The sequence below is a fragment of the Aspergillus lentulus genome (genome assembly GCF_001445615.1).
Source record: "Aspergillus lentulus DNA, contig: Alt12, strain: IFM 54703, whole genome shotgun sequence".
NCBI lineage: Eukaryota > Fungi > Ascomycota > Eurotiomycetes > Eurotiales > Aspergillaceae > Aspergillus > Aspergillus lentulus.
In genome coordinates, this window is record NW_028322115.1 from 664,267 (window position 1) to 689,343 (window position 25,077).

General features: G+C 52.0%; 8 protein-coding genes across 8 annotated transcripts; 3 read left to right on the forward strand and 5 right to left on the reverse strand.

Moving 5' to 3' along the window:
* Positions 1-307: 307 nt before the first annotated feature.
* ALT_6183 (Saf4/Yju2 family protein) lies at positions 308-1,247 on the reverse strand (the record flags this gene model as incomplete). Its single annotated transcript, XM_033555556.2, has 3 exons — positions 308-987; positions 1,043-1,170; positions 1,225-1,247. 3 exons carry the CDS (start codon positions 1,245-1,247, stop codon positions 308-310), a joined length of 831 nt encoding a protein of 276 aa, XP_033411447.2.
* Positions 1,248-1,986: 739 nt separating this feature from the next.
* On the forward strand, positions 1,987-4,275 carry ALT_6184 (anaphase promoting complex subunit CDC16; the record flags this gene model as incomplete). Its single annotated transcript, XM_033555555.2, has 2 exons — positions 1,987-2,083; positions 2,138-4,275. The coding sequence occupies 2 exons, from the start codon at positions 1,987-1,989 to the stop codon at positions 4,273-4,275; spliced, it is 2,235 nt and encodes a 744-aa protein (XP_033411446.2).
* A 1,505-nt stretch (positions 4,276-5,780) lies between these two features.
* Positions 5,781-9,582, forward strand: ALT_6185 (bifunctional P-450:NADPH-P450 reductase; the record flags this gene model as incomplete). The annotated part of the gene is made up of 3 exons (XM_033555554.2): positions 5,781-6,750; positions 6,804-7,187; positions 8,300-9,582. The coding sequence occupies 3 exons, from the start codon at positions 5,781-5,783 to the stop codon at positions 9,580-9,582; spliced, it is 2,637 nt and encodes an 878-aa protein (XP_033411445.2).
* A 133-nt stretch (positions 9,583-9,715) lies between these two features.
* On the reverse strand, positions 9,716-11,329 carry xanG (cytochrome P450 monooxygenase xanG; the record flags this gene model as incomplete). The annotated part of the gene is made up of 3 exons (XM_033555552.2): positions 9,716-9,772; positions 9,827-10,306; positions 10,367-11,329. The coding sequence occupies 3 exons, from the start codon at positions 11,327-11,329 to the stop codon at positions 9,716-9,718; spliced, it is 1,500 nt and encodes a 499-aa protein (XP_033411443.2).
* Positions 11,330-11,647: 318 nt separating this feature from the next.
* Positions 11,648-14,428, forward strand: ALT_6187 (sterigmatocystin 8-O-methyltransferase; the record flags this gene model as incomplete). Its single annotated transcript, XM_033555550.2, has 8 exons — positions 11,648-11,720; positions 11,778-12,372; positions 12,802-12,808; positions 12,909-13,323; positions 13,375-13,498; positions 13,546-13,655; positions 13,708-14,089; positions 14,137-14,428. 8 exons carry the CDS (start codon positions 11,648-11,650, stop codon positions 14,426-14,428), a joined length of 1,998 nt encoding a protein of 665 aa, XP_033411441.2.
* Positions 14,429-19,088: 4,660 nt separating this feature from the next.
* On the reverse strand, positions 19,089-21,418 carry xanB (isocyanide synthase xanB; the record flags this gene model as incomplete). Its single annotated transcript, XM_033555546.2, has 2 exons — positions 19,089-20,611; positions 20,659-21,418. 2 exons carry the CDS (start codon positions 21,416-21,418, stop codon positions 19,089-19,091), a joined length of 2,283 nt encoding a protein of 760 aa, XP_033411437.2.
* Positions 21,419-22,151: 733 nt separating this feature from the next.
* xanA (isonitrile hydratase-like protein xanA) lies at positions 22,152-23,203 on the reverse strand (the record flags this gene model as incomplete). Its single annotated transcript, XM_033555545.2, has 2 exons — positions 22,152-22,218; positions 22,497-23,203. 2 exons carry the CDS (start codon positions 23,201-23,203, stop codon positions 22,152-22,154), a joined length of 774 nt encoding a protein of 257 aa, XP_033411436.2.
* A 1,038-nt stretch (positions 23,204-24,241) lies between these two features.
* ALT_6190 (uncharacterized protein) lies at positions 24,242-24,541 on the reverse strand (the record flags this gene model as incomplete). The annotated part of the gene is made up of 1 exon (XM_033555544.1): positions 24,242-24,541. The coding sequence occupies one exon, from the start codon at positions 24,539-24,541 to the stop codon at positions 24,242-24,244; it is 300 nt and encodes a 99-aa protein (XP_033411435.1).
* Positions 24,542-25,077: the final 536 nt, after the last annotated feature.

A 25,077-nucleotide genomic window follows, 5' to 3' on the forward strand; every position in this document is an offset into this window, starting at 1 on the left:
CTAGTTTTTATTCTAGCGTGGCGCCCTGGGACACATTTGATTACTTGAGGATATGCTTATGATATCACATTCCGTTTTCGCACGTTTGTCTGCAGTTCTTTCCAGTGTTTGAACTTTACAGGGCATTGCATTGGCAGCCACTTTTTCTTAATGTGTTTCGAAATAGGTTCAATTGAAATAGGTGTATCATAATTGGTATCTACAAGTTATTGTGCGGAGGATCCCCTGATATGCATAGCCGTAAACGGAAACGCCAAATACCTGCAACCTTCATCTGCCCCTCACAAAAATCGGCGTATATATACAGTTATATCAGAGACGGCTTGGGCTTCTTTTTGATGCCTAAACCATTGATCAGAGGCTTCTTGGGCTTCTTAACCCTAGCGAATGAGGGCGGAGGTGGTGTGTCAGTCTGACTCGAGCTCGGAGTCGTCCCACTGATTGTATCCTCTTCCACAAGTCTCTTCACTTTCTCCCCCGTCTCCGTCGTGAATGCCCTGCGGGCAGCCTCCTCGATTTCCTTCTCCTCCCTCAACCGCGCCTCATCCACCTCATTCCGAACATGAGACAACGCCACATCGCCACTGAGCGCCTCATTTCGTTCGATCCGCGCATTTCGCGTCCGGATCTCATCCAGGGCATCAGCGATCGCCATCTCCCGCTTCGAATCGAGCATCTTCTCCTCCAACTCGGCCATCTTATCCCGCTCCAACCGCTCCTGCTCCTCGTTCTCCTCGCGCTCCAGCCGGTCCAGCGTCTCCTGTTCCGTCTCCTCGATATCGTTCTTGGCATCCCGCCATGGCTCGAAGTTGCGCTTTGCGCCCTTTTCCGCCTTGTAGTCCATTGCCTTGGGGTCCGTCAGGAAGGTGATCTCGCCGCTGCAGCGCGTGCAGCGGATGTAGAAGCGGTAGATGGGGATGTTGAGGTATTTCTGGTCGGTGGTTTCTTTGCGCGCGTTGAACTTGCGACCCTTGTAGATGTATTCGCCTGTACGGGTTAGTATGGGCTGACTGTATGGGTGAGCACGGAGAGGAGGACGTACCGCAGTGAGTGCATTTCATAGAGAAAGGCGCCATGAGACGCACGGTTATGACCTTGGGACCCGTCTGTCTCAGGTGCTTTGGCGTCCTGCCAATCGCCGACGGGTCGAAGTCGGGAGGGTAGTATTTGCTGCGCGATGTTAGATGGTTTCTGGGTTCATTTTGGGATGTGGGTTAGACGTACCTGAGCACTTTTCGTTCGGACATGGTTGCGCTGTGGTGCTAGTCTGATTATCGCGACTGCGTAGGAAAGATATTTGTAAGTGAGACTGTCGAAGAGCCTCAGACAGAAGGTAAGGTGGCTGATCAGCAGATGCTGGCTTGAATGTTCAAGTTAGTGTGAGAGATAAATGCTGGAGGCGACAAGGCGGCGATAAGGCATGCACAAGTCACATGATATTATTAATCATCAATGAGCATAAAGAATATTGTACATGTACATTGTCTGCCTAGAGTTCCAGAGGAAGCAGACATGGAGAAAGTGCAGTCATACTTTATTCATAAGTCTAGAGATTCTCCATTGTTATATTGATCGATTCATAGCTAGAGTGGTACCATGCGCACTCTATACTATCTTAAACTGAAGAAAGTGTTAAGGATACAGATTACCCGATCAGGCAGGATGCACGGGCCATTTTGACGCGTTTGGATCAACAGAAGATCATCGATGATGGTAATGCACAAAGATTGCTCCAGCAGCCAGCACTGCAAATTGTTCCTGCTTTCTCCCATTAGAAGATAGTTGGAGCGCAAGCGAATACCCATCACGAATTGCAGACACTTGTCTGTGTCTCGAAATCAAGTTGCCCGATTCCACAGTGTTGGCCACTGTCTCCACCAATACAACTGAACACTCTTGCTCACCCTCAATGTGCTTTTGCCCTTGCGGTGGTTCTCGGTACTCTCGTGTCGCGATTGACTCTTGCTCTACGATCGGTGCTTGGTCATGGAAAAGTTCCTGCGCTCCTGGCGCCAGGATGCGCTGAATCGAGGCCAACACGATGCTGCCATTTACATCGGCGACAAAGTGCTCGCATTGACGAGTGAGTCGACTTGAACTGATTCTTGGAAGAGTAATAAGCTAATGTGCTCTCAAGACAGCGACTCCGATGCTTTCTGGCTCGCCCAAGTCCATTTCTCTAACAACAACTACACGCGCGCCTTGGCCCTCCTGTCTCGAAAAGATCTCATCTCTCGAAGTACCGCTTGCCGCTATCTCGCCGGCCATTGCTATATAAAACAGAATCAGTTTGAACAGGCCTTGTCAGTGCTCGGCGACCATAACCCGACTCATTTGATCCGCAGCAGCAACAGCCGTCGCAAGCTGCAGCACCTCACTTTGCGCAACGGCAAGACTACAGCATCGCGGATTGACCGCAATGAGGAGAGGGAAAGGGAGGATGCGAATAACATTCGGTTTGAGGCGGCGATGTGCTACCTGCGAGGACTCTGTTTTGCGAAGCAGAATGCCTTTGATCGCGCCCGTGACTGTTACAAAGACGCTGTGCGCATTGACGTGCAGTGCTTTGAGGCTTTTGACCAGTTGATGAAGAACTCGCTCATGTCGCCGGCTGAAGAGCTCGAGTTTCTGGAATCCTTAGACTTTGATGCGGTATCCTCGCCCGATCCGTCTGTCGCACAGGAAGCGGCTCATTTCACCAAGATGCTCTACACAACCCGACTGTCGAAGTACTCGTCGCCTGCCATCCTGTCCGACGCGACCGAGACCCTGTCCACGCACTACAACCTTGCAGAGAACCCTGATATTCTTCTTTCTCGGGCTGAAGCTCTTTACACCCAGTGCCGGTTTGCGGAGGCGCTTGAGCTGACATCTTCGATCTTGGCCACGGAGGCGAGCACCACACCCAATGTACCGGCTCTAAGTCACCTCGGGCATCCTCCAGCGGTTTACCCTTTGCATCTGGCCTGCCTATACGAAACAGGTGCGACAAATGCGCTCTTCCTACTCGCTCACACGCTGGCCGACCATGCGCCAGAGGAGTCGTACACGTACCTTGCGATTGGCGTCTACTATCTGTCTGTGTCGAAGATTGCCGAAGCACGGCGGTTCTTCTCGAAAGCATCCTTGCTGGATCCGCACTCTGCACCCGCGTGGATTGGGTTTGCACATACTTTTGCGGCTGAAGGAGAGCATGATCAAGCTATAGCCGCATACAGCACGGCCGCTCGGCTGTTCCAAGGCAGCCACTTACCGCAGCTGTTCCTTGGTATGCAGCATTTGGCTCTGAATAACATGTCCTTGGCCCATGAGTACCTGTCTGCCGCCTACGCAATGTCCACGGGTGCGGCTGCCGGCACAGTGCCATCCATTCCCGCTAACCCTTCCGGCGACGCCCATGGCGGTGACCCACTGGTTCTCAACGAACTCGGTGTGGTACTCTATCACCAGAACCATCTCGAGGGTGCTGTAGAGCTATTTAATCAATCGCTGGCTTTAGCGACGGCACTTCATTGTGAGCCGGGTGCCTGGGTGGCTACACGGGCGAATTTGGGTCACGCACTGCGCCGTATCGGACGACTAGCCGAGGCGCTTGCTGAGTTCGACGAATGCCTTCGGATCGGTGCGGGCGGGGCAGGCGTCGCCTACGGTCCATTTTTGGGCGGCACTGGCAGCAGCGCCTCGGGTGTCGCGTCGTCGGGTGTTGGGGGCTACGAAGACCGTGGCTTGATCGGATCACTTCATACATCGCGTGGCCTTGTGCTGCTGGAACTTGGACGGACCATGGAGGCGGTAACAGCTCTTCATGAAGCCGTTCGCGTCCTTGGGGCCAGCGGAGGCGGGGATGCGGCTGGCGGCGCGGGTATCGCTGGCACTCTTCTCTCCCGTGCTTTGGAGACCTGGGCTCTGGAGGGTCATGAGGGGGAGTCTGCACCACCAGAGGATTTTGAGCGAGTGACCACCAGCCGCAGTTCGACTCGTTCGCGCGACAAGGGCAAGGGAAAGGCATCAAGACGGCGTGGCATGACGGAGGAAGAATGGACGGATGAAGTCCCTCAAGCTAGTGTCCCGACCACGGGCCCTGCAACGGAGACATTGGAACAAAAGGTGGAGATGGAGCTCGATGACGAGGCAGATGGGCTACTACGACATGCAATGAGTCGGGTTCGCGGCGGGCGAGGAAGACGACGACTTGATTTCAGCCCCGACACTGAGGCCACTGAGACCCCTGGGCCGGCTGGAGCTCGTAGTCGAGGGTCCAGGGCCCGTTCGTGATCATGCGTGACCATGTTTGATAGATGGTGGGGTGTGTTTGGGTGCATTGCAACTGGGCGTTTTGATGGATATACCCAAGGTTTCCTTTTGGTTCCATTGGTCATTAGATTGCTTGATGGAGATTGACGCGACATTCCTATTTTCCATTTTCTGTAGTGCTGGTTGTACATGCCAGCTTCTCTATCTTGGTATCTTCTCTCACTAGGATTACCATCAAATTACCATCACCAGTAGAGTCATGTCCGCAGTGGTGTCATCGAGACCATCTATATCGGCCAGCGTCACTCCTTTACTGGACTTTGAAGTCTAGGCCTGAGATACGTACATTTCCACATTCCTCGTATCACGCCTGTTAGGCATCAGGATCCTAGGGTGTATTTTTGGATAGGCTCCTTTTAGTCTGATATACTCCGTAGACGGAACGAGCCGCCGCATTATTGTTTCAGCTTCAGCCTCTCGGGCACTTTTCCTCTGCCTCTTTTACCTACAATCTAGAGAGGTATTGCTGTGAATTAACACAACAATAATAGAGGAACTATCTCAGATAAAAATTATAGGCTAATCCTTTGATAAGAGTTCTAAGACGCTTGATGTAGTTCAAGATTTTGTAGACTGACAGGCACCAGCCTTACTGTCACCCGCAAATTGCGATCACCACAGGATCAACGGACTGACTCCACCGCAGCTTGGCTACTCTACATGTCTCAGTTTAGACGAAATCAATTATCAATGAAGACTATGATGGTATGGTATTTCACAAGCCATTATTCATTGTCTGTTTGGAGCTAATATGATCAATTTGATTTGATTTGTAGTCTGCACACAGCCTCTTCAGTGTTCAAACGAAGAGCCTTGTCTTTTCTCCAAATTGGATCCAACAGAGAGAAACGAGTCCAACAACTCCACCGCCACGACGTTTGATAGTGGACACTAACTTTGGGCGTTTACGTACGCACCTTGTTCACTTTAGGCCCCTGTGCGATGCTCTGAATGGTCGAGAATCAAATAACATTTTGGATGGATGGAGTCGACCGTCGTCCATTCAACCACTGAGAGCCATAACCAGCAACAGATGACCCACGAAAGCTTGTCCATCAGTGCTCTCATGGAAAGATTTACTGTGCCTGCGGTGGCTGTTTCATAATTGAATTTCAGACCCCTAAGGGGCCAAGAGGCCAAAGCGAGGCGTCAGGGTCTCCATCTCTCCATTGAGGCTGCGTTGTGAGACCCATAGGGCCAACATAGTGGCAATGGCCTTCGCTAATAATTCTAAGCTACGGTTCTAGCATGGGGCCAAAATCCCCTTTTGTTAGCCCCAAAGGCGGCGCCTCAGACAGGAACTCCCAGCGAGCCTGGTGCTGCCTCTTTCCTCATTTGAGAACCTCTTTCCCCTCGCTTTCCGTCCTCTTCTGCCTGCTGCGATTGTGACTTGCAACTGGCGACCCCGCGAACCTACAATGAAACCCGCCCTCTGAATTGAATCGTCCGTCCTGGTCCCATCGGCGATGGTGCTCCCGAGTTGTTCTCTGCTGCGTCCGCGGCAGGGGGTTCTCCTCTGCTTGTTTTACGTCATCGGTGCTCTGAGCGTGGGCTTTATTGTAGCCATGTGGTACGGCATGAATACAGACAGAGATTATATACACCCGCTCCTCACGCAGTTGATCCCTGCCGGTCACTGCGCCTGCGAGACCTCGACCACCTTCCAATGCGCGAGCTGTCTGTCGTGCTCCAAACCCAGCCTGAGCACACACCTGACTCCATCAGCGAAATGGGTATTCGAGTACGAGCGGGATGGGAACAATGAGGGCCTCAGTCGGCAGCAGTGCGATGCTGCCTTTCCCGGTCTGTACGAAGATGTCTTTCGCGCGGTGACTTACTGGCGCTCGCACGGCGCACTCGCTGCAGAGGATCTCGATCGGATTAGACTGGAGCCCGGCATGGCAAGAGCGGCCATTCTCCGCGGGGAGCTGTATGTGGTCGCGGCCCGATCAAAGGGCGAGGACCACCGACGAAAGATCCTGGCCGTGCTCAGTGCTATTCATCGTGCGCTGGTCGCCGATTCCCTACGGAGTACCCGTCGCGACATCGAGTTCGTCTTCTCGGTGGAGGATAAGGTGGAAGATGTGACTAGCGCTGAGTATCCGGTTTGGGCCCTGGCTCGCGCGGCAAACGAGGAGGCGGTTTGGCTGATGCCTGACTTTGGCTACTGGGCCTGGGACAATCCAGATAATGCGATCGGACCGTTTGACCAAGTGGTCGCGAGAATCCAGCGGGCCGATATTCCGTGGGAAGCGAAGAAGCAGCAGTTGGTTTGGCGTGGTAAGCCGAGCTTTGCACCCAAGCTGCGACGGGCCTTGATCGAAGCCGCGCGCGACCAGCCGTGGGGCGATGTCAAGCAAGTCAGCTGGCCGGATCGGACCAATGTTCTCAGTATGGAGGATCACTGCCAGTATATGTTTATCGCGCACGTGGAGGGTAAGTCTTCTGGATTCCTCTTTTCGTCTGGATGATACTGATTACTGCTCCAGGTCGCTCATACTCGGCTTCCCTGAAATACCGCCAGGCCTGCAAGTCCGTCATCGTGGCACATAAGCTACAATACATACAGCATCATCATTATCTCCTTGCAGCCGATGGACCGAACCAGAACTACGTGGAAGTGGAGCGCGATTTTAGCGATTTGGCCGCCAAACTGGAGCCGCTCATGCAGGACACCAGCGTCGCGCACCACATTGCCAACAATAGCGTCAAGACATTTCGCGAACGATACCTGACCAAAGCCGCGGAGGCGTGCTATTGGCGTCATCTCTTCGACGGGTACGAGAGCGTGTGGAACAGCACCATCCCGAAGGGCTCCGACCCGCACCAGGCTGAACGAGGTCTGCGATACGAATCGTTTGCGTTGTTGGAGAGTCAGCGAATGTTTGACTTTACCGCTGCCGACTCATTTTGACCATTTTGGTTCTTTGGATACTGAAGTGCTTAGCGAGCTGGGCAACATAGCAAGACGGATTTTGGCGTATGACAATGACCACTGATTGTATTAGAGCCATTTTCTTTCTCTCGATGATACCAAATAGATTCTTTCTCGCCTATTTTCTTTTCTTGCAGACAACAGGAGAATGGAGATGTCTGCCGCGGAGGGCACGCTAAATATGCACCTGAGGCATTACTTGGTAGACTAGTGACACGTAGCGGCAGTCCGTTCCTTCATTGACCCTTTATCTTCAACAGAACCGTGGTTAATTCATCAAGTCATCGCTGTCAAAGTGTCAATCTCGTGGGATATAATCTTGATCTCCATTTTTGATAAAGTCATACCTCTAAGCTGACAGCCCAGCCACCCGACTTTCCCCTTGCTTCTCCTCGTTGTCTTCTTCGATGTCACTTTGTCAAACACAGCAGTCCGCTATGACAATCCGTCCATTCTGAATGGCTGCTCCAAAAGCGAGGAGCGAGCGCCCGTGACGAACCATGATCCGTGCAGCAGACGAGTCCCTCCAGTAGGAGTCTCGGAGAGGACTTGGTGGAGTCTCCAAGGGCACCAAAAGCGGCAGAGCCCTCCCACTATCGAAGGATCATCGCGATCCAGATCTGCATTCACAGCTGAAAGACCAATCATCGCCAGGATTGTGATGCAGCTATGCAGGGTGAGCTCAGCTGGGGATGTGTTACACAAACAAGCTAGCAGGTGCAAAGGAATCTGCCGTCATAGGCCTTTGGGGGAAGTGTAGTGGATTTAAGTCGCTGTATCCCCTTCCTACGTGGTCAGTTTCCTTTCAGCTTTGTTTGGGAATTTCTCTTGTTTGAGTGATACACCTGACGACAATATGCCGACTCCAATTCCTCACCCCTCAGGTCTTCCGATCCTGGGAAATTTGTTTTCTATTAGCCCTGGCAATACTTGGGGTTCTTTCAATAAACTAGCGGTGAATAATAAGAACTTTTGTGTGTTTCCCGCGTATTTACCGGTTGCCAGTTGGCAGCAATCACCGCGAACACTACTAACACTATTCTTCAACAGACCCAATTTTCAAAATCACTATTCTTGGCCACGACATTGTCTTCATCACCAGCGCAAAACTGCTTGAGGAGATCTGCGATGAGAAACGGTTTCGCAAATGTGTGACCGGCCCCATTGAGGAAATCCGCGAGGCAGTCCATGACAGTCTGTTTACTGCGTACCACGATGAGGAAAGCTGGGGTATTGCCCACCGGATCATGGCCCCTTTGATGACCCCAGAGGCCGTGATCGACGCTTTTGCTGGAATGCGCGAGACCGCCTCAGATCTGGTTAAGAAATGGACTGCGGGCCCCCGGCAGCGAATCAACGTCAGCAATGATATGGACCGTCTGAACCATGCCGCCAACATGCTCTGCTTCTTTGACCAGCGGATCCACTGCCTCGAGGGGCCAGAGCCTTCGGTCCTCCAGGCCATGGAGGCTGCCACGTTCGAAGCCCTGCGTCGCCCTACCCGCCCCAAGCTATTGAAATGGCTCATCTACCAGCGTCGCTTCGACAGCTACATCAAGACCATGCGCGACTACGCCGCCGAGATCGTCGCTAAGCGTCGCACTGCTTCGACCGAGAAGAAGGACATGCTTCATGCCATTATGCACGGCACGGATCCCCAGACCGGCAAAGCCCTCACGGAGAGCCAGCACTTGGACGAAATCATCAACATCTTCATTGGAAGCGCTACGGCCGCCAACCTCGTCTCCTTCGCGTTGTATTATCTCATGAAGAACCCGCACGAAATCGCCCGCGCCCGCGAGGAGATCGACGCGGTGGTCGGCGGCCCAACAGCCCAGCTCGAGCACGAGCATCTCGCCCGCCTGCCTTACTGCGAAGCCATCCTGCGTGAGTCGCTGCGTCTGTCCGCTACCGCGCCGGGCTTCAACATCGAGCCCATTCCAGATCTGGAGCAGCCCGTTCTCCTCGCAGGCGGCGAGTACCAGGTCCCCAACAAGCAGCCGCTCATTGCGCTGCTGGCGGCCGTCAACCGCGACCCGGAGGTCTTCGAGGATCCGGATGCGTTCAAGCCCGAGCGCATGGTCGGCGAGAAGTACGACCGACTTCCGTCCGGTGTGAAGAAGGGTTTCGGCAACGGCAAGCGTGAGTGCTTTGGCAAGCGCTACGCCTGGGAATGGTCGTTTATGATCCTAGTCACGATCATGAAGGACGTGGACTTTGTGTTGGCGGATAAGAACTACAAGACGGAAGTTGGAGGAGTCAATTACAACGGAGCGTTCAGCACCAAGCCGTTGGGGATGTTTGCGTTGACAGGACCTCGACAGAGCGTGTGATGAGAGGTAAATTGATGCGTTACGATACCATGGTTTCAGCTAGCAGTATGCGGATGTTTGTATATCTTCTTATCTTTTACCTAATCTATGCTTTCACCTGAATCCTCATGTCTATCAGCTCCTTTGCTGCGTGTCACTCTTTGACCTCACTCAGAATCACGCGGCATCCCAGAGGCGCCAAAATCCCGCCCTGTCATGCATCAGTACTTTGCCTCTTTGTCTTGCGCCGATTCAAGAGACTTACCGGCGTCATCTTCAACCGATACCCCGGATCCACCGTCCACTCGATCCGTCTCAGCACCTCAAACAACAGAATCTTCATCTGCAGCAACACAAATCCCTGCCCGAGGCACTTCCTGGAATGCGCATTGAAGGGGATATACGTGCCGCGCACCGTCTCCCGGCGGAACCGCGCATGCATCTCACCCACCGTGCGGCCCCATCGCTCCGGCTTGAATTCGTTTGCGTCGGGGCCCCAGATCGCCGGGTTGACGTGCACCCCGTATGCATTCCAGCCCACAAACGTGCCTGCCGGAATCGGGATCTCGTTACCGAGCATCGCCGGGCGGACCGTGACGCGGTTGATGAGCTGTGAGACGGGGGGGTAGAGGCGGAGAAGTTCGTAGACGACGGCTGTGAGATAGGGCAGGGCGTTGACGACTTCGGACGTTGGAGTGGCAGTGTTTGTCGAGAGGATCTCGCCGCGGAGGCGGGTCTGGACTTCCTTCAATCATATTACCAGGTCAGCTGCAGTTGAGCAAGTGAGGGTGAAGGGAAGGGCTACGGTATTCTTCCCGATCTCCCAAAACATCGAGTTAACCAGCTGCTGCGCGTTCTCGTGCGCTGTCAGAAACACAATCTTGAGATTATCCTTGAACTGCTTCTCGGTGAGTCTGCCGTCGCGATAGGCGTCGACCAGCATATGCACGACCATCTCCTCGGCGGGCTTGACGCCCTTCTCGCGGTCGCTGTCGATATGCCCCAACACCGCCGCCATGAGTGTATCTCCGAACTCGTGCATGATCTCGTACGCGCGCTGCCGCGACTTGATCAGCCACGCGAACTGGTCCAGATCGGGAAAATTGAAGAACAGTGGCCGGAACAGCATTAGCTTGATCACGGACTGGATGGCCTCGAGGCGCACCGCGCCATGCGGCTTCTCCAGGCTCCGCAGGTCCAGATCCAAAAAGCTCATTCCCATGACATCCACCGCCCACTGCTGGACGTACGTGTTCACCAGAATGCCCGTGCCACGACCGGCGGCGTCCTGCTCGGCGAGAATCTCATCTACGAACCGGCGCGACTTGATCAGCAGCGGCGCGGTGTCGAAGTTCTTCTTCTGCAGCCCGGGTTTCATGATTCCCGTGTACAGCTTCCAGGTGTCGCCGTGCGAGTTGATGATGTTGTCGCCGACCAGCGTCGCGATCACCGACCAGGGGATCTTCTTCTGGCTTCCTGCTTTTGCGTACAGGTCCTCGTTGCGGAACATGTCTGTTAGCAGGTCCGGGCGGGTGACGAGGATGCTCCATCGGCCGGCGAACCAGATGAGGACGGCGCCGTGGGCTTCGAGGGGTTTGCGCAGCCAGCGCTCGTAGATCTCGTCTTGGCCCATTGAGCTCCAGAGGCCGAGGATGGAGACGTAGAAGGGGATTCGGGGGAGTGAGGGCAGATCCCACGGGACGTGGAGGTACCATGCCAGGTAGAGGATGAGGGTGAGGGGAATTGAGGCGAGGTAGTAGAGTATCATCTTTGCTTTGATGTCTTTGATGTCTTTGATTTCTGTCTGTAAAGGCTAGTGGATAGATGGGTGGTGGCGGTCCTCTGTCTCTTGTATGCACGATTTTTGGCAAAACGCATTCTCGCATACAAATCATGACCTAAGACTCGTCTGGCTGATCGTACTCGGTGATGAGTGTAGTAGCGTATGCATCCCAAGTCAGCAAATCCGAGCTGATGTCATCTCAAAAACTACCTAAACATATATGACCTCGAAACTGACGAACTGACGAACAGCAAGCACTAAGGCCATCATCTCTTGACCGTAACCAAATCCAAGTCTAGCACAATGGCCACCGAAGCTCTACACATGCACAAAGACCGTCTCTCAGCAGAGGACCTCGATCTCAAAGATCCCCACGGTATTCTAGCCTCCATCCTACCTCTACATACGGAACCTACTGAATGAAAGGAAACAGTCTCCTCAAGCCTCGCCCTCTTCGCCATCCACAACGTCATCCGCCGCAACCTCAAAGCCTGCGCAGAGCACGCAACCACAGTCCAACCAGCAAACATCGACGCCTTCACCACCTATGCAAAGTACACCCTCCACGTCCTTCGCGACCAACTCACCTCCATCGACGAGATCTGGTTCCCCGTGTTCGCAGAACACGATGCCCGCTTCCTAGCTCAGAAGGACGCACACGATGTCCTGTATCAGCGTATCACCGCGCTGGAGGCGCAGCTAGCCACTGCCGCCGAGCATAATGAGCTCCTCTCTACGGAAATAGCAGCAGCCTTCGCAGACCTGCACGAACTAACTGACAAGCAGTACGATCTCGAAGAGGACCTCGTCAACCAGCTAGGCCGCAAGGTGCCGATTGAGACTATTCGTGGTCTGGAGAAGAAGCAGGAGGAGAGAAGGAGGGCTGATGTCAAGGTCTATGGGCATTTGTGGACGGCTGTGTATCTTCTTCGGGGCCTGGAGCCGAAGGAGAGGGCGATTTTCCCGCCGGGGATTCCGAAGTTGATTGTTGGTGGGATGTTGACGGCTGGGGCGATGCAGTTTCGGAGGTGAGTTTACTTCTCTAGTGTGTGCGTGTGGTTGTGTATTGGGGGTGTAGCTGATGTACCTGACTGGTTTGGTAGGGAGCTGCAGTTTACGCCGAGATTTTGAGGGGTTGAGTTGGTTGGGTCTGGAATGAGATTGGATTGAGGATGTTGGATGATTGTTACTGTTAACTCGATAGGGTGCGCTTAGCTATGTCATTCATCGATGAATTCATCATTTTATTGTGTCAGCAGAGTACGAATTGCGACCAATGCTGACTGTAGCTGGTCCATTGTGTCAGCGCGGTGTATACGGACGCCACCTTGTATGCGAGTGCATGATTTATACTAAGCAATCCATGTCAGCCGCAGGCGTAATCGCAACGGGGCTGACAATGACGATAGTAGCCGAATAAAGCGGAGTCAAGATGACTGCTATGACTATACTTGCAGATACTCTGTGGATAGCCAATATGCCTCCAGCCTCCAGAGCATATAAGAAAGTTAACTTAGGTTCCGGTAGCCAGGATATCACTATCAGAAATTGTAACAATCAATAGTTCATCGTACGACGTGAACCCAACGCCATGTCCACACAGCAAGACCCCAAGTCCATCCGTACAAACGACCTGTACGAGCTCGCCGTCAACATCTCCAGCACGGTAGAAACCTTCATCGGAAGGCTGGACACAATCGGCGCCGAACGACCCAACCTAGACAACCCCTTTCCCGAGATCATCCAAGATGAAGGCGCGCAGCTGGCCCGGCTAAAGATCCTGCGCCTCTGCGAACGGCTTATGGCACTGGTCCAGGGTCCGGTTCAATGGCTCATGTTCCAGAATATGGCGTTCCTCGACGCCGCGTGCGTCGGTGCCGTTCTGGACATGGGAATTTACGACATCATTGCTCCCGGGCCTGAACCGACGTCTCTCGATCAGATTGTAGAGGCGACGGGTGCTTCGAAGGATGTTCTGAGTATGCGACGCCCACGACCTAGCTTGTGAAGTCGAAGCTGACAACCCTCAGAGCGAATCATGCGTGTTTGCACGCAGAGATTGATTTTTGATGAGATTGCGCCGGAGCAGTTTATTCACAACGGAGTGTCCTTGCAGTTCCTTGCGCCTCCTGTGCAAGCGCTCATCAGTCATGCGTGAGTGGCGTGGTCCGTAAATTGAACGATTGAGCTGACTCCGCTAGGTGTGACGATGGACTGCGCATGGCAGCGCATTTCACCGATTCTCTCAAGAAGACTGATTGGAAGGGAAGTGATGACCCAGAAAACACTGCCTTTAGCCTTGCTTTCAAAAGTGAGTATACCAGTATACCCCAACGTCATACGATTCGTGCTAATCCTCGTAGCAAACAAGGGCCTTTTCGACTACTTCTACACCGAGGATATCGCTCGCGGCCAGCGCTTTGCCCTCGGCATGGCAGGCAGCGAGATCATGAAGACCCTCACGGAGGATATGTTCCCCTTCGAGTCTCTTCCACAGGGGGCAAAGGTAGTGGACGTGGGAGGCGGCCGGGGCCATGTCAGTGTACGCATCGCAGAGAAGGCCCCTGGTCTGAACTTCGTCGTGCAAGACGATGTGTCTATGCTAGAAGCCGGTCAGGCAGAAGGTGTCCCCAAAGCGGTCAAAGATAGAATCGAGTTCATGCCGCATGATTTCTTCAATGAGCAGCCGGTCAAGGGGGCGGATGTGTATCTCTTGCGATTCATCCTGCATGATCATCCAGACAGGTTAGTCGACGCAAATATGAAAGAAGGGGTGTAGCTAACTGTCATAGTCGTTGTGCGAAGATCTTGTCGAATATCGTGGATGCAATGGAACCGGGAAAGTCGCGGATTCTCATTGACGATGCGATCGTTCCTAGCTTTTTGGGTCAGGAGAGTTCCCGGTTCTATAACCTGCTTGATCTCTACATGCTTGTTGCTCTGAATGGAAAGGAGAGAACTTTGGAGCAGTGGAACCATTTGTTCCAGATGGTCAGTCCCAAGTTGGTGTTGGAGAAGGTTTGGAAAACTCCAAACGGAGGGCCTGAATCGGGGACTATCCTAGAACTGCGACTGCAAGAGTGATTCTCTGCCATTTGTTTATTTGAGCCGAAGTTAGATTCAATACTTAGTTTCACAATGGATTGTCTCAGAAAGTTGGGTTATCCTTCCCACTGACTTTCAAACTGTAACAGTGTCGAGACCATCAGATATAGAAAGAGTTGCGATTGTTGCATTCATGCTTCAGTCATATATATACAAATCCCTCGCCCATGTAGCTAAGTCAATACTGATAGGAGGTCTGACTGAACAGATCACCAGTCTACGGAAGCCATTCGATCACAGCCCTTTCAGAAGGCTTGACGACAATGCAAACCCATACCAAACGGTTGCGACAAGGGAAATCGCATTCAGATGGATTGACATAGCATGATTGCGGGAAAATGCTTTGTTTGCCTGTTTGAGCTTCGCTGGATCCGTCGCAGTAGGGTTATCTTCATTCATGGCACTTTCTATTGCAGAGTCAGCTACCTGTAAGTGAGACTATGGATAATAGCCTACCGTGAAGCGCCCTCCTAATAAAAGCAGTCTTCGTGGTCCGGGGGCCAAAAACGAACCAATTCAGGGCCCCGGTGACACCCACCACAATTAAAGGAACAGAGTCCCAAATATGTTGCGAGAAAGAGAGTATGCTATAAGGCGGCCGAGTGACCGCAGTCAAAACGACCAATCCCACTTGACAGCGAAAATACGCTGGGAAGATGCGTTTCTGGAGAGCGAGAAACTCTTTCATGGGAAGGGCTTGGTAGCAGACTTTAGTGTTGACAAAGCTCTAAGAGGACGACGTGTCAATTCGAATTCATGATCGGGATGGACTCGAGGGAGTTCTGCGCCCTCACCTGAAAGAGTTCTGTCCCCAGAAGAGCTCCATATGAGAGGAGATGATACGGAAGCAGATTACTGACAGTCTCAAGGATTGCCTGCATGTTTTCTTGTAGTGTCAGAGTTTATAGTTATAATTAAAGTGACTGTTTAGAGCCTGGAAATAGTGTCGATTGATTCAGAAGAAAACAGTCACTCTTTAACGGTTAACAAAGAAGACGAAGAAGTCGAGACTTGAGGCTGTAAGAAAGTCAGGCCAGAAATAAGTAACTGGTGCCACAGGCAAATATGGCTGCCTTAAGGCCCCTGTAAGAACCTTTCCTTTGTCCTGTCACAACTCCTCCCTGCACCCTTCTCAGCATCAACTAGACACTCATCCTATCATCCATACTACTACTGCACTTGAATCCATCCATCCCATACGTATCACTCAGCCTCTACAATTTACTTAGAACTTGTTACTAATGACCAAAGGATCGCAGAGTACGAGAAGTAGGGTGAGATACGATTCCAAGACACGCTCCTTCTTCTTCAGCTCTTGGCTTTTAGAGACATATTCGTATCAGCTTCTCATCATCAGCTGGTGACACGAGTGCCCCTCACACAGATTCGTGTTCCACTGCCAAGATCGATTGCAGTCTAGGCTGTTGAAGCCTCGACCGATTACTTGCATCTATGGTGGGCAGATCCCCGCCATCTTATCCAGCCTTACTATCGGAAAGCAACGGACTTCTCGGAGGAGAGGTCCTTCAGAGGCACTTCTTCAACAATATGGTTATGCTTCAAACCGTCTATTTCGGATTCCATCAAGCTACTGACGCGTCTCGCGTATTCAACTGACCAACGAACGAACACGAGGATGTTAGCTGACGGCAGATTGCCTGCTAGCTGCGCTAATTGGTTGATCTCTTTGAACACTGGTGAATCCTGTCAGAAACTGTTGTAGGGCGTCCTGTTTGGGCTGTTCAAGGCCTCGTACTTTTTTGATAGTTCTCTCGACTGCGGCACTGTTGCCTGGCCGCGGCACGGATCTGAATTTTCCAGCTTGACCAATATTTTTTCGAGCCGAGCCTTGGGTATACGAGGTATTTTATGGGTTACCCTTGAGCCCATAGCCATATCCCAAAAACTCTCCAAGATGATGTCAGATTGAATGCTTTCACTCCGGCCACTCTCTGTGCAACACGATCAACCTTGGGAGAGAATCAGACTTTATGATACAAGTTCGTATTTACTGAGTGTTCCCTATCCTGCGAGCTGCAGGAGGCTTATTCTATGGTTTACCAGGGGTATCCTGTATGTCATACCGTCATGTGGACGCGTCTCAAGGATGCATCGCTCTATGAAGACCTTGGGATCATTGACTTCTCGGACCACGCCGAGAAGGCCGCCATTTCGTCGGATCTGCGGCCTCGAGCCGGCCATATTGAAATGAGGAGACAAGATCTTCCCGACAATCTTCAAGAGTACAGACGAGGGAGGCTGGTCTGATGTTCATGCGCCACCACCAGCCTAGATCGGAGCATCCGCGTTTTTAGACGTCGATACTTGCTGAGTTTACAATGGTTGAACGTCAGACCCCAAATCTATAGTCCCTATGGGGTACAATGCAACTGCACTAGTCGCGGCTGTGATATACGAAAATGGGACGACGTTGCATTGGCCAGAGAGAAACACGAACTCGCGTGGCCTCACGGGCCCTTGACTTCTTTAGCTCTGCAGTGCATTGCAGCTGCCATTATCAGTAGCCTTGGCCGCTGATATTAATATGGTCAATATGATTCGTTCGTAAATGGATGAGGTAATGCCAAACCTCACCTGAACCGCCCCGTTTGCCATTGAGAGAACCTACCGAGCCAATGATCGCTCCTAACACTTTTGCATCAGTCAAGACCCCAGGGGTGTCTTACTTCCAGGATGACTAGTGTTGACTTGTCGACTACATAGCCCCGGCTCGCATTGGAAACTTCATAGGTACGTTAATTAAAATATTTGTCAGGCAGCTATAAATGAATGCAGTAACGGCAGGGAAGTCCTTGATCCTTTTAATACAAACTTGGCGCGGCTGATCATCGCTGAGTGCTGAGGCTTCTTGCGTAATCCTCCTCATTCTGAGCAGCAGGTATAGAGGGCGGCGCCTGTTCAACATAGGTGGGCCTGTATAGAAACCTCGTGGCTAATTACTGCCTCAAAACTTGCCTCATTGAAAGAAACGAAAGATACAAGGTCAAAAGGCCATTATCAGCGAGCGATGCATTCACAGACCACAAAGGACGAGCAGTCCAAAGATGACTCCTCGAACGAGAAGCAAGACGCTATTGAACGAAGGAGACTTCAAAATCGGCTATCCCAGAGGAATCATCGTCAGTGGAACATGTGTCTTGTTAATCCCATTCTCCTCATCCGTTTACTCACCAGTCAATAGGCCGCAAGATCCGGGACAGGATCGCCAAACTTCAAGAACGTGTTATCGCTAGCGAGCTCAGAGCCGTTGCAACTTTGAATGGATGGGACCAAGCGAGTCCTTCAGCTGCGTCGATGATGGAATCCAAGCCGCAAGGTGACTTTGATAGTAGCCCGTTGGCTTCTGCTTCAGAAGATCCAGTAATCTCGAATGCCACCCAACGGAGCGTCTCCTCGAGTCTTTGTCGTTCGTGCTGTAGCCTACTCGACCAGATGCCCGGTTCGTCCCCTTTGCCCTCCCCACCGTCACCTCTGCCGTTCGACCTTGGTCTCGCCGACGGGGTTGGCTCCGCCACCTCATCATCCTCTACTCTCTTGAACTCTTCTTCCTCATCGTCTCAGCTCAGTCCTTTTGGCTTAGACGCATCCTTAAGCATGACGGGGCTTCACACTCCGAATGAATTCAACTACTCGCCATATCCTGACCCTCCAGGCTCCCAACAATATCCACACTGCCCTCACTACTATGTAGCGACAGGTGAGACGACTGTCCTAATATCAACTGATAACTGACTAACTACTTTGTCTTGCTAAAGAGGCTTCCCTACCGCATATTATGCAAACATTGGGTAGCGCAACCTCGCATCCCAAGGCCATCATCTTGATACCGCATGGACATGGATATTCCCCAACACCATTCACAGGAGCAAACGCGGCAGACTCCACAGGCCTCAGAAGCACGTTGAACGGAAATTTAAACCTGCAAAATCCAGGATGCCACTGCCTAAGACAAGACCGCAGTTCCAAATCCTCTGATCTAGGAACATCCGTAGAATGGATGAACGCGCCGTCTTCGACTCCGTTCTGTCCACTGCATCCTTCACAGTCGTCATCGTTGGACAGTTTTCAGTCCATGATGCTTTGAGTCATATATATTTTAACCCTGATTCTATGCTTCTTACGTATCTATGTTTATGTGATGTTATTTGTGAAAATTTGGACGGATGAGGTATGTAGTATAGACCACACATGGTGTGACAAGGCCCTGGCCCCTGATGGCTGGATTGGAATGCTTACCACTTTCTTGTATGAATTTGGAATAAATACTTTTTTTTTTTTTGACGATCATTTCTTCTCTGCGGTTTAAGAGCATCCTGTATTCCCTCGATGCATAGAGCAATTCACATTTGACGCTCAATTCAAATCTAATAGTTGCCATGAGACGCCAAAAGTTATTTGGCTTTCTGAGAATAGATATAAGGAGAACGTGCCCTGCAGACCTTTCCAGAAATTGATTCTAAGTACTAAAGGAATGTGGAAACAATCTACCTGACTGCTTAATACAATAAGAAACTGGGATGCAATGAGAAGGGAACGAAGAGAATCAACAAAGATACTTCAGTGACCAGAAGCCATTGATCTGCACAAAAGCAATCTCACCCCAACAGATTAGCGAACACTAGTCAAAGTGGATTCTCCATAGTTCCCGATCACAATCAGTCTTGTACCCAGTCCGGGTATGCAGCATGGCCGTATTGTCACTGACAAGCAGATCACCCTGCTCCCACGAAAAGCGCAGACAAACCCGGTAGTCATACGTCAGGTCATCAACCACCGAGACAAGACCCTGCTCGTCGTTCTCGATAGTCACCGCGCAGGTCGAGAATTTGGTCTTGGTGGAATCCCACGGCTGATGCCAGCGCATGCATGGCAGCCCGGTGACAGGGTGCGGCACCACTAGAGGCAGATTCTTCAGCTTGGCATCCCAGAAGCCGTCGTTGTCCATGGCCCAGGTCACCTTCTGCAGCCGCTCCGCAGTCCACGGCAGAGGCAGGTAGCGGAAGAAGAGCCGGGAACTGGCGAAGAGGGTGTACCCGCTGCCCTTGGGTGCGGTGGCGGGGCAGGTGAAGAACTGGTAGCCTGGTGGCTTTTGGACGCGCTTCACCTCGCCAGTGACGGGGTCTGTCTCCTCTTCGAACTTGAACATGCCGTCGTAGTGCATCGGCATCGCCTCGTTGGAGGTGACGTTGTTGCCGAGCTTATCGGTGCGGCCTGCGTCACGCACCTTTTGGATTATGCCGAAGCTCCAGGGGAGGATGGTGCCGAGCTCGGATGCTTTCTGGACGTATAGCTCTTCTTCGAGGGTTTCTCGGAAGCCGCGCAGGACGACCGGGGAGAGTCCGTTAGAGAGCTGGCGGACTTTGTGCATTGGCAGGTCGCGGATGGATGGAGGGGGCCGCGAGTCGTCAATGTCGCTGGGCCGGATGACGAGACCGCAGGGGTAGAGGTGCTCGAACTTGACCCGCAGGCCGTCCTCGACCCAGTCGAAGAGCTTGGACTTCTCGCGGAAGTAGTATGGCTGGCCGTTCTTGTAGACTAGCTCGTGCGTCTCACGCACATCTTCCGCATGAACGGTGCGGAATGTGCCGTCGGCGCCCACTGCAATCGACGAATGCCATGGTGTGTACCCGAGGGCGCCTCGGACCTGTGGGACGAGCGAGATGGACAGTTTCTTTGCTCCGTTTGACTCGTGGATGGAGAGACGGACGTAATCGGCGCGGTTGGCCTTGATGGCAGCAGCGAACATCTTTCCGCGGACGATCATACTACGGGCAATCTGGGCAATATGAGCCGCTCTGGCCTTTTTGCTTGTATACTGCGTGTCCATTTGAGGGGCCAGGTCCTTGGTCAGAAACTTGATGTACCCGCGATATGTCAGGCAGGTATCATTGTCACTGCGGATGGCCGCATCAGCGTCGAAGTTGCGGTCTTCGAATCGGTACATCAATTCTCGTCGGAGACATTGTGCATGTGCCAGATAGTATGACTTGGCTTGCTCAGCGCTGGTCAGAGGAATCCAGGGGTGCTCGAGAAGCTCGAACAGTCGGATGAATTTGACATGATGAAGCTCCTTCTCAACGGCCATCCGGCGGAGGGCTTCTCCATATTCCCAGACAGTCTCGTCAGGTACCCCCAGGATATCTATTATGGTTAGCATGTTGAAGCCGTAGTGAGTACAAGAGACTTACCATTGTATACGAGCCCGTCCGAGCTGATATATACATCTGCACCTGGTTCGTAGACTCTTCCAATGTTCTCGCACAAGCCGTTCAGATGATATAACGCTAGCTCCTCTCCGAGATCTGGCATCACACCCAAGACCTTGTCTCGAGCATTGGGGGACTTGAAAGGGAAAGCCGGGAGGATCATGCGAACCGGCTCCCGCTTTTTGACTTGCTCAACCACGGTGGGAATGAACGAGGTCAGTCCCTGCCAGGACTCGCCAGTCTTCTCAAAATTCACCCCATAACTTTCGACGACTTTTAAGACAGCAATTGCTGTTGCTTTGTCTTCGGAGATGGGACTGTTCTCCTCTCCATTGGTGGCTTCGAGGGCCTCGGCTAGGAGGTACGGCGTGTCATCCTTGGTCTCTTTGTCCTCATGCTTGGACGTGACTAGGACTGCCTCCTTTGACTCAACAAGCGGATTGTCGCTGCTTTCGGGGGTGGAGACGGTTACAGGAGGAATGTCCAACTCGGTGTTTCCGTTTGCGGCAGGGTGCTCGTGCCGATCAACGTCGCTCAACGGCTGCTGCAGAGAGGACTCACTGAGATGGTGCTCCTCAGTGAGATCCTCAGGAGCTTCGGAGGAGGAGGAGGAGGAAGCAGCGATTTCAGTCGTCTCAACGTTGAGGGCTTTTGTTCCATACGAGCCAAGTAGGTCATTCTCTTGTGGCTCCCCGGAATATGTGACGGCAGCGTCCTGTGGGTTCTGCAGTATGGCGATCATGGTGAACCACGATTGAAGAATGATAATCTATGTAAAGACTGATGAGTTGGTTTCTCAGTTGGTATGTTGTGTACTATGTTGTTGTACTTCCGAGGGTGACTTCGGCCTAGCTCAATCCGTCGGTATGCACGGTTTTATATCTTTCTAGAAAGCAAGAGACAAGGCGAGACGTAGTGAGAAGAACGCATCTTCGTCAGCTATATCATCAATGACGTCGAAAGAGCGGAGGATTCAGAACCATTGTGACATTGTTGACTAACAAGCATCCCTTTCTGTATTTGCGTTTCTCTCATACGCTACGAGCACACCCTCTCTGCTTGTGTTTTGGCAGTCAGCATCATCCATAGCTGAATAATCCCAGTGCGAGAAGAAATCTACAGGAGGCTGAGCTGTATCCGTGCCTTCTGTACCCGGGCATGGCAGTGAAGCTGAACCTTCATCCGATAGAAGCCTCGAAAGAGAACACGAGGTAGCTGACACAGAGCCTTGGGAGATGACAAGACCTGCAGCTGCTTAGGCAGATATCCTCAGCTCTGCCAAACGAGATATCTGCCAGTGCCTTCAAGTCAAACCCATGTGCGCGTCGTCTCACGGCACCCAATGCGGAGCCAAGCGCCTTTGAGGGGTCTGGTCACTGTCAGGCCAAATTCACATTGAACGCTTCAGCTGCTGAAGACGACCCAGTCATCAGATATGCTGCAGATTTGTGGAACTGTTTGAGCTGTCTGTAGGGTTACACGCTCGCCACGTTCTCTACGAGCACAGCATCCAGGGCGAGGCCCTTGGCCAGGGGCGCCGGGCTGTGCCCACATGTAGTAGCAGATACGCAGAGACCGTCTCTCGAGAGCACGATCTCACTGTCTTACTGGAGAGAGGCTGTACCAGGATTTAGGGTCGATCCTGTAGAAATGTGACTCAGGCTGACTCTACAGAACAGGCTGAAAGAAGATTTTCAGACAAAATTTTAATTCCAACAGACAATAGAGGAGGGTCGAGAACGCATCGAACTCATCCCTCACCAAAAGAACTCTCAGCTAGCTTGTACCAGAGTTAGATCACCTCTTCTAAGACTTCTTACTCAGAAGGCTGCCCTTTCCAGTCGTATTCCATCACACGCGAGATAAATGCTGCCATATCAAGGGAGGTCAACTGACTAACGAGATACAAGGATGCATCCAAGCAGCTGCTCACTCCTGCCGCCGTCAGGAGCCTGGCGGACCCAACTTTTAAAACTCCTGCATCTATGTAGCGCTTGTGCGACACCTCGGGAGGAGGAGCCCCTTCTCCATTTACCCGGATGCAGAACTCCCGGAGTTTCTCAATGGCACGATGGTGAGTCGTGACTGAAACCCCAGTCATAAGTCCAGCCGCTCCAATTAGAAACGCTCCGGTGCAAACTGAGAAAAGCACACGCGGTTCATCGGGCGTCTTGGGAGGCAGTGTGGCAAAGCTGCGAATAAGGTCTACCTCCGGGGGGTTGGACGCGACGAGAGCATTGAGAAGAGATGGTGGCCCACCAGGGACAACCATGATGTCGAAATCCGCGAGGCCCTGCATTGCGTCCTCCAGGAGCAGGTCCGTCTGGACCGTGAGGGCCTTCTTGGCGTTCACTGTTCGTGATCGAGCAATGGTGTTGATCTGGAAAACCCTGTCCGGGTTATCCGGGTTTCGGTTGTGGGATGTATGAGTGAAGACTTCCATAGGGGCCGTGAAATCAAGGATGTCTACTCCTTCGAAGAGTAAAACAGCTACCTTGTAGTACTTCTTGGGCGGGGTAGACGACATGGTGAAGGACAACTTCTCGTCTGTTTCAGACTGGGATGCTGATCGTTGAGTGTAGTCAATAATGCGATTCTGACAACCACGAACGCGAATACTCCAAAGACAAGTCTGTTGAACCGACTGAGCTTAGAAAGTAAGGTACTGATCTGATATTTGATCGCGAAGGAGTACGAGTGTGAAGGAATTCATCGGCCAGCTGTAAGCTGACACTGCTGACTACATCTGCATGGCCAGTCCAATGAGTCGGGCCATCCCAAGGAACGAACCGCACGAAGAATAATCATCACTTGTGATGATTAGGCAGAATGGCTATAGTCTTGGAGCATAAGGAGTAAGACAAGCAGTCATTGGGCTTGGGTGGTCACTCTGTATTTACTTTCAATTGCTGTCAGGTCTGATCCCACGGCTATACCCTTCAAAACGCAGGAACACTCGTCCGTGAATGAGCTTAGAAGTATTAATAGAACTTAGTAGTAAAAAAATCCGCTAAAGTCCAAATCCTCGAGTGCATGTTGTGTGATTGTCAGTGTAGTCGGTAGTCTAGCTTCAGCGTTTGCTCGTCGCCCAACTGAATCGAGTTCTGCGGAAACAGAATTCGGCGACTCATAAAGGAGATTTGCTATCTTGTAAAGGGCCATATTAATTGATAGCAGTTATAATTGTCGGGTGAGTGATGGAAAGCAAGGCGTCTTAAACGATGGGAGTTGAAATAGAACAGGAGACAAAAAGCGGGCGATGGGGATGTGGACAGAAACGAGGCACGGTACACTAAAACCTAATGTTTTCTCAACGTTGGATAGTTGTTACCATGGTGCTCACTTCTCTTAATACCCACAACATCAACACAGAGACCGCCATGACTTTGCCAGCTTAAGCCATCACTTCTCCATCAACAACATCCCTTTGGAGTGGCATCATCACCCCAGTATCCTCAAACCCAATGTGCTAGGAGGCAGGCCAGCGTATATTCAGGCGGGCGCTTCTGAACAACTGGAGCAGTGAGTCCCCTCCGCTTCGAAAATATCCAGACAGAGAGATAGCTCACAGTCCTCCTCGAATTGAACAGCCCGCGACATCCAAGGTCTTGAAAGTTCTCTTGGCCGACTCAAGGGCAAAGTCTTCGGAACCACCATCTCCCCTATCGTAACTCTGGACGCGCTGGCCGAACCCCGCGTCTCGCTGCGGAAACACCTCCAGGATGTTGTTGACTTCAACAACGCCATCAGGACGAAGGTCGACCTGGAGCATGACGCGTCCACGGCGCTGCTGAGCGAGCCTCGCGCTTAGGATCTGTTCTGGGGTTGGCGGCAGATGTGTGACGTCTGCGCATCTTGCCAGCATGGTGTGTGACTTACGCACAGGATATGTGCTTGGCATGGGGACGGTGAGTGGACCCGAGGAGGGAGCCATGGATGTTTCCTTGAGATCACGGAGGGCGGGAAGGTGCCTCTGGCGTTGTCGGATGGGTTGCCGAGACACTTCGTGCAGGATGGTGATCTGCCCTCCGCGTTGGTAACCTGAAGCCGGCGAGGGCGGTTCATTAGATGTACATCACTCATAAAAGAAACATTTCAGATCCTTTGTGTGTTGTCATATGATGAAGCTGGCGTGTACAATAGACTCATATTGACTGATATGAAATAAGATTTCGAAAGCAGATTCAAAATGCTAAAACGCGATGAGTGCTCACGCAGTATGGTCCATAACATGGAAGCCATCCAACTGTCGAACCATCAGAACGCCTAACAGACAGACCGTAATCGGAATGACAGATCTGAAAAAATGACACCACAAAACCTGTGCATACCCATAAACCCCCATCAATGCAAAAAAAGACTTAGTATCGTAGGAGAGACTATCATGCTTTTAACATGTTG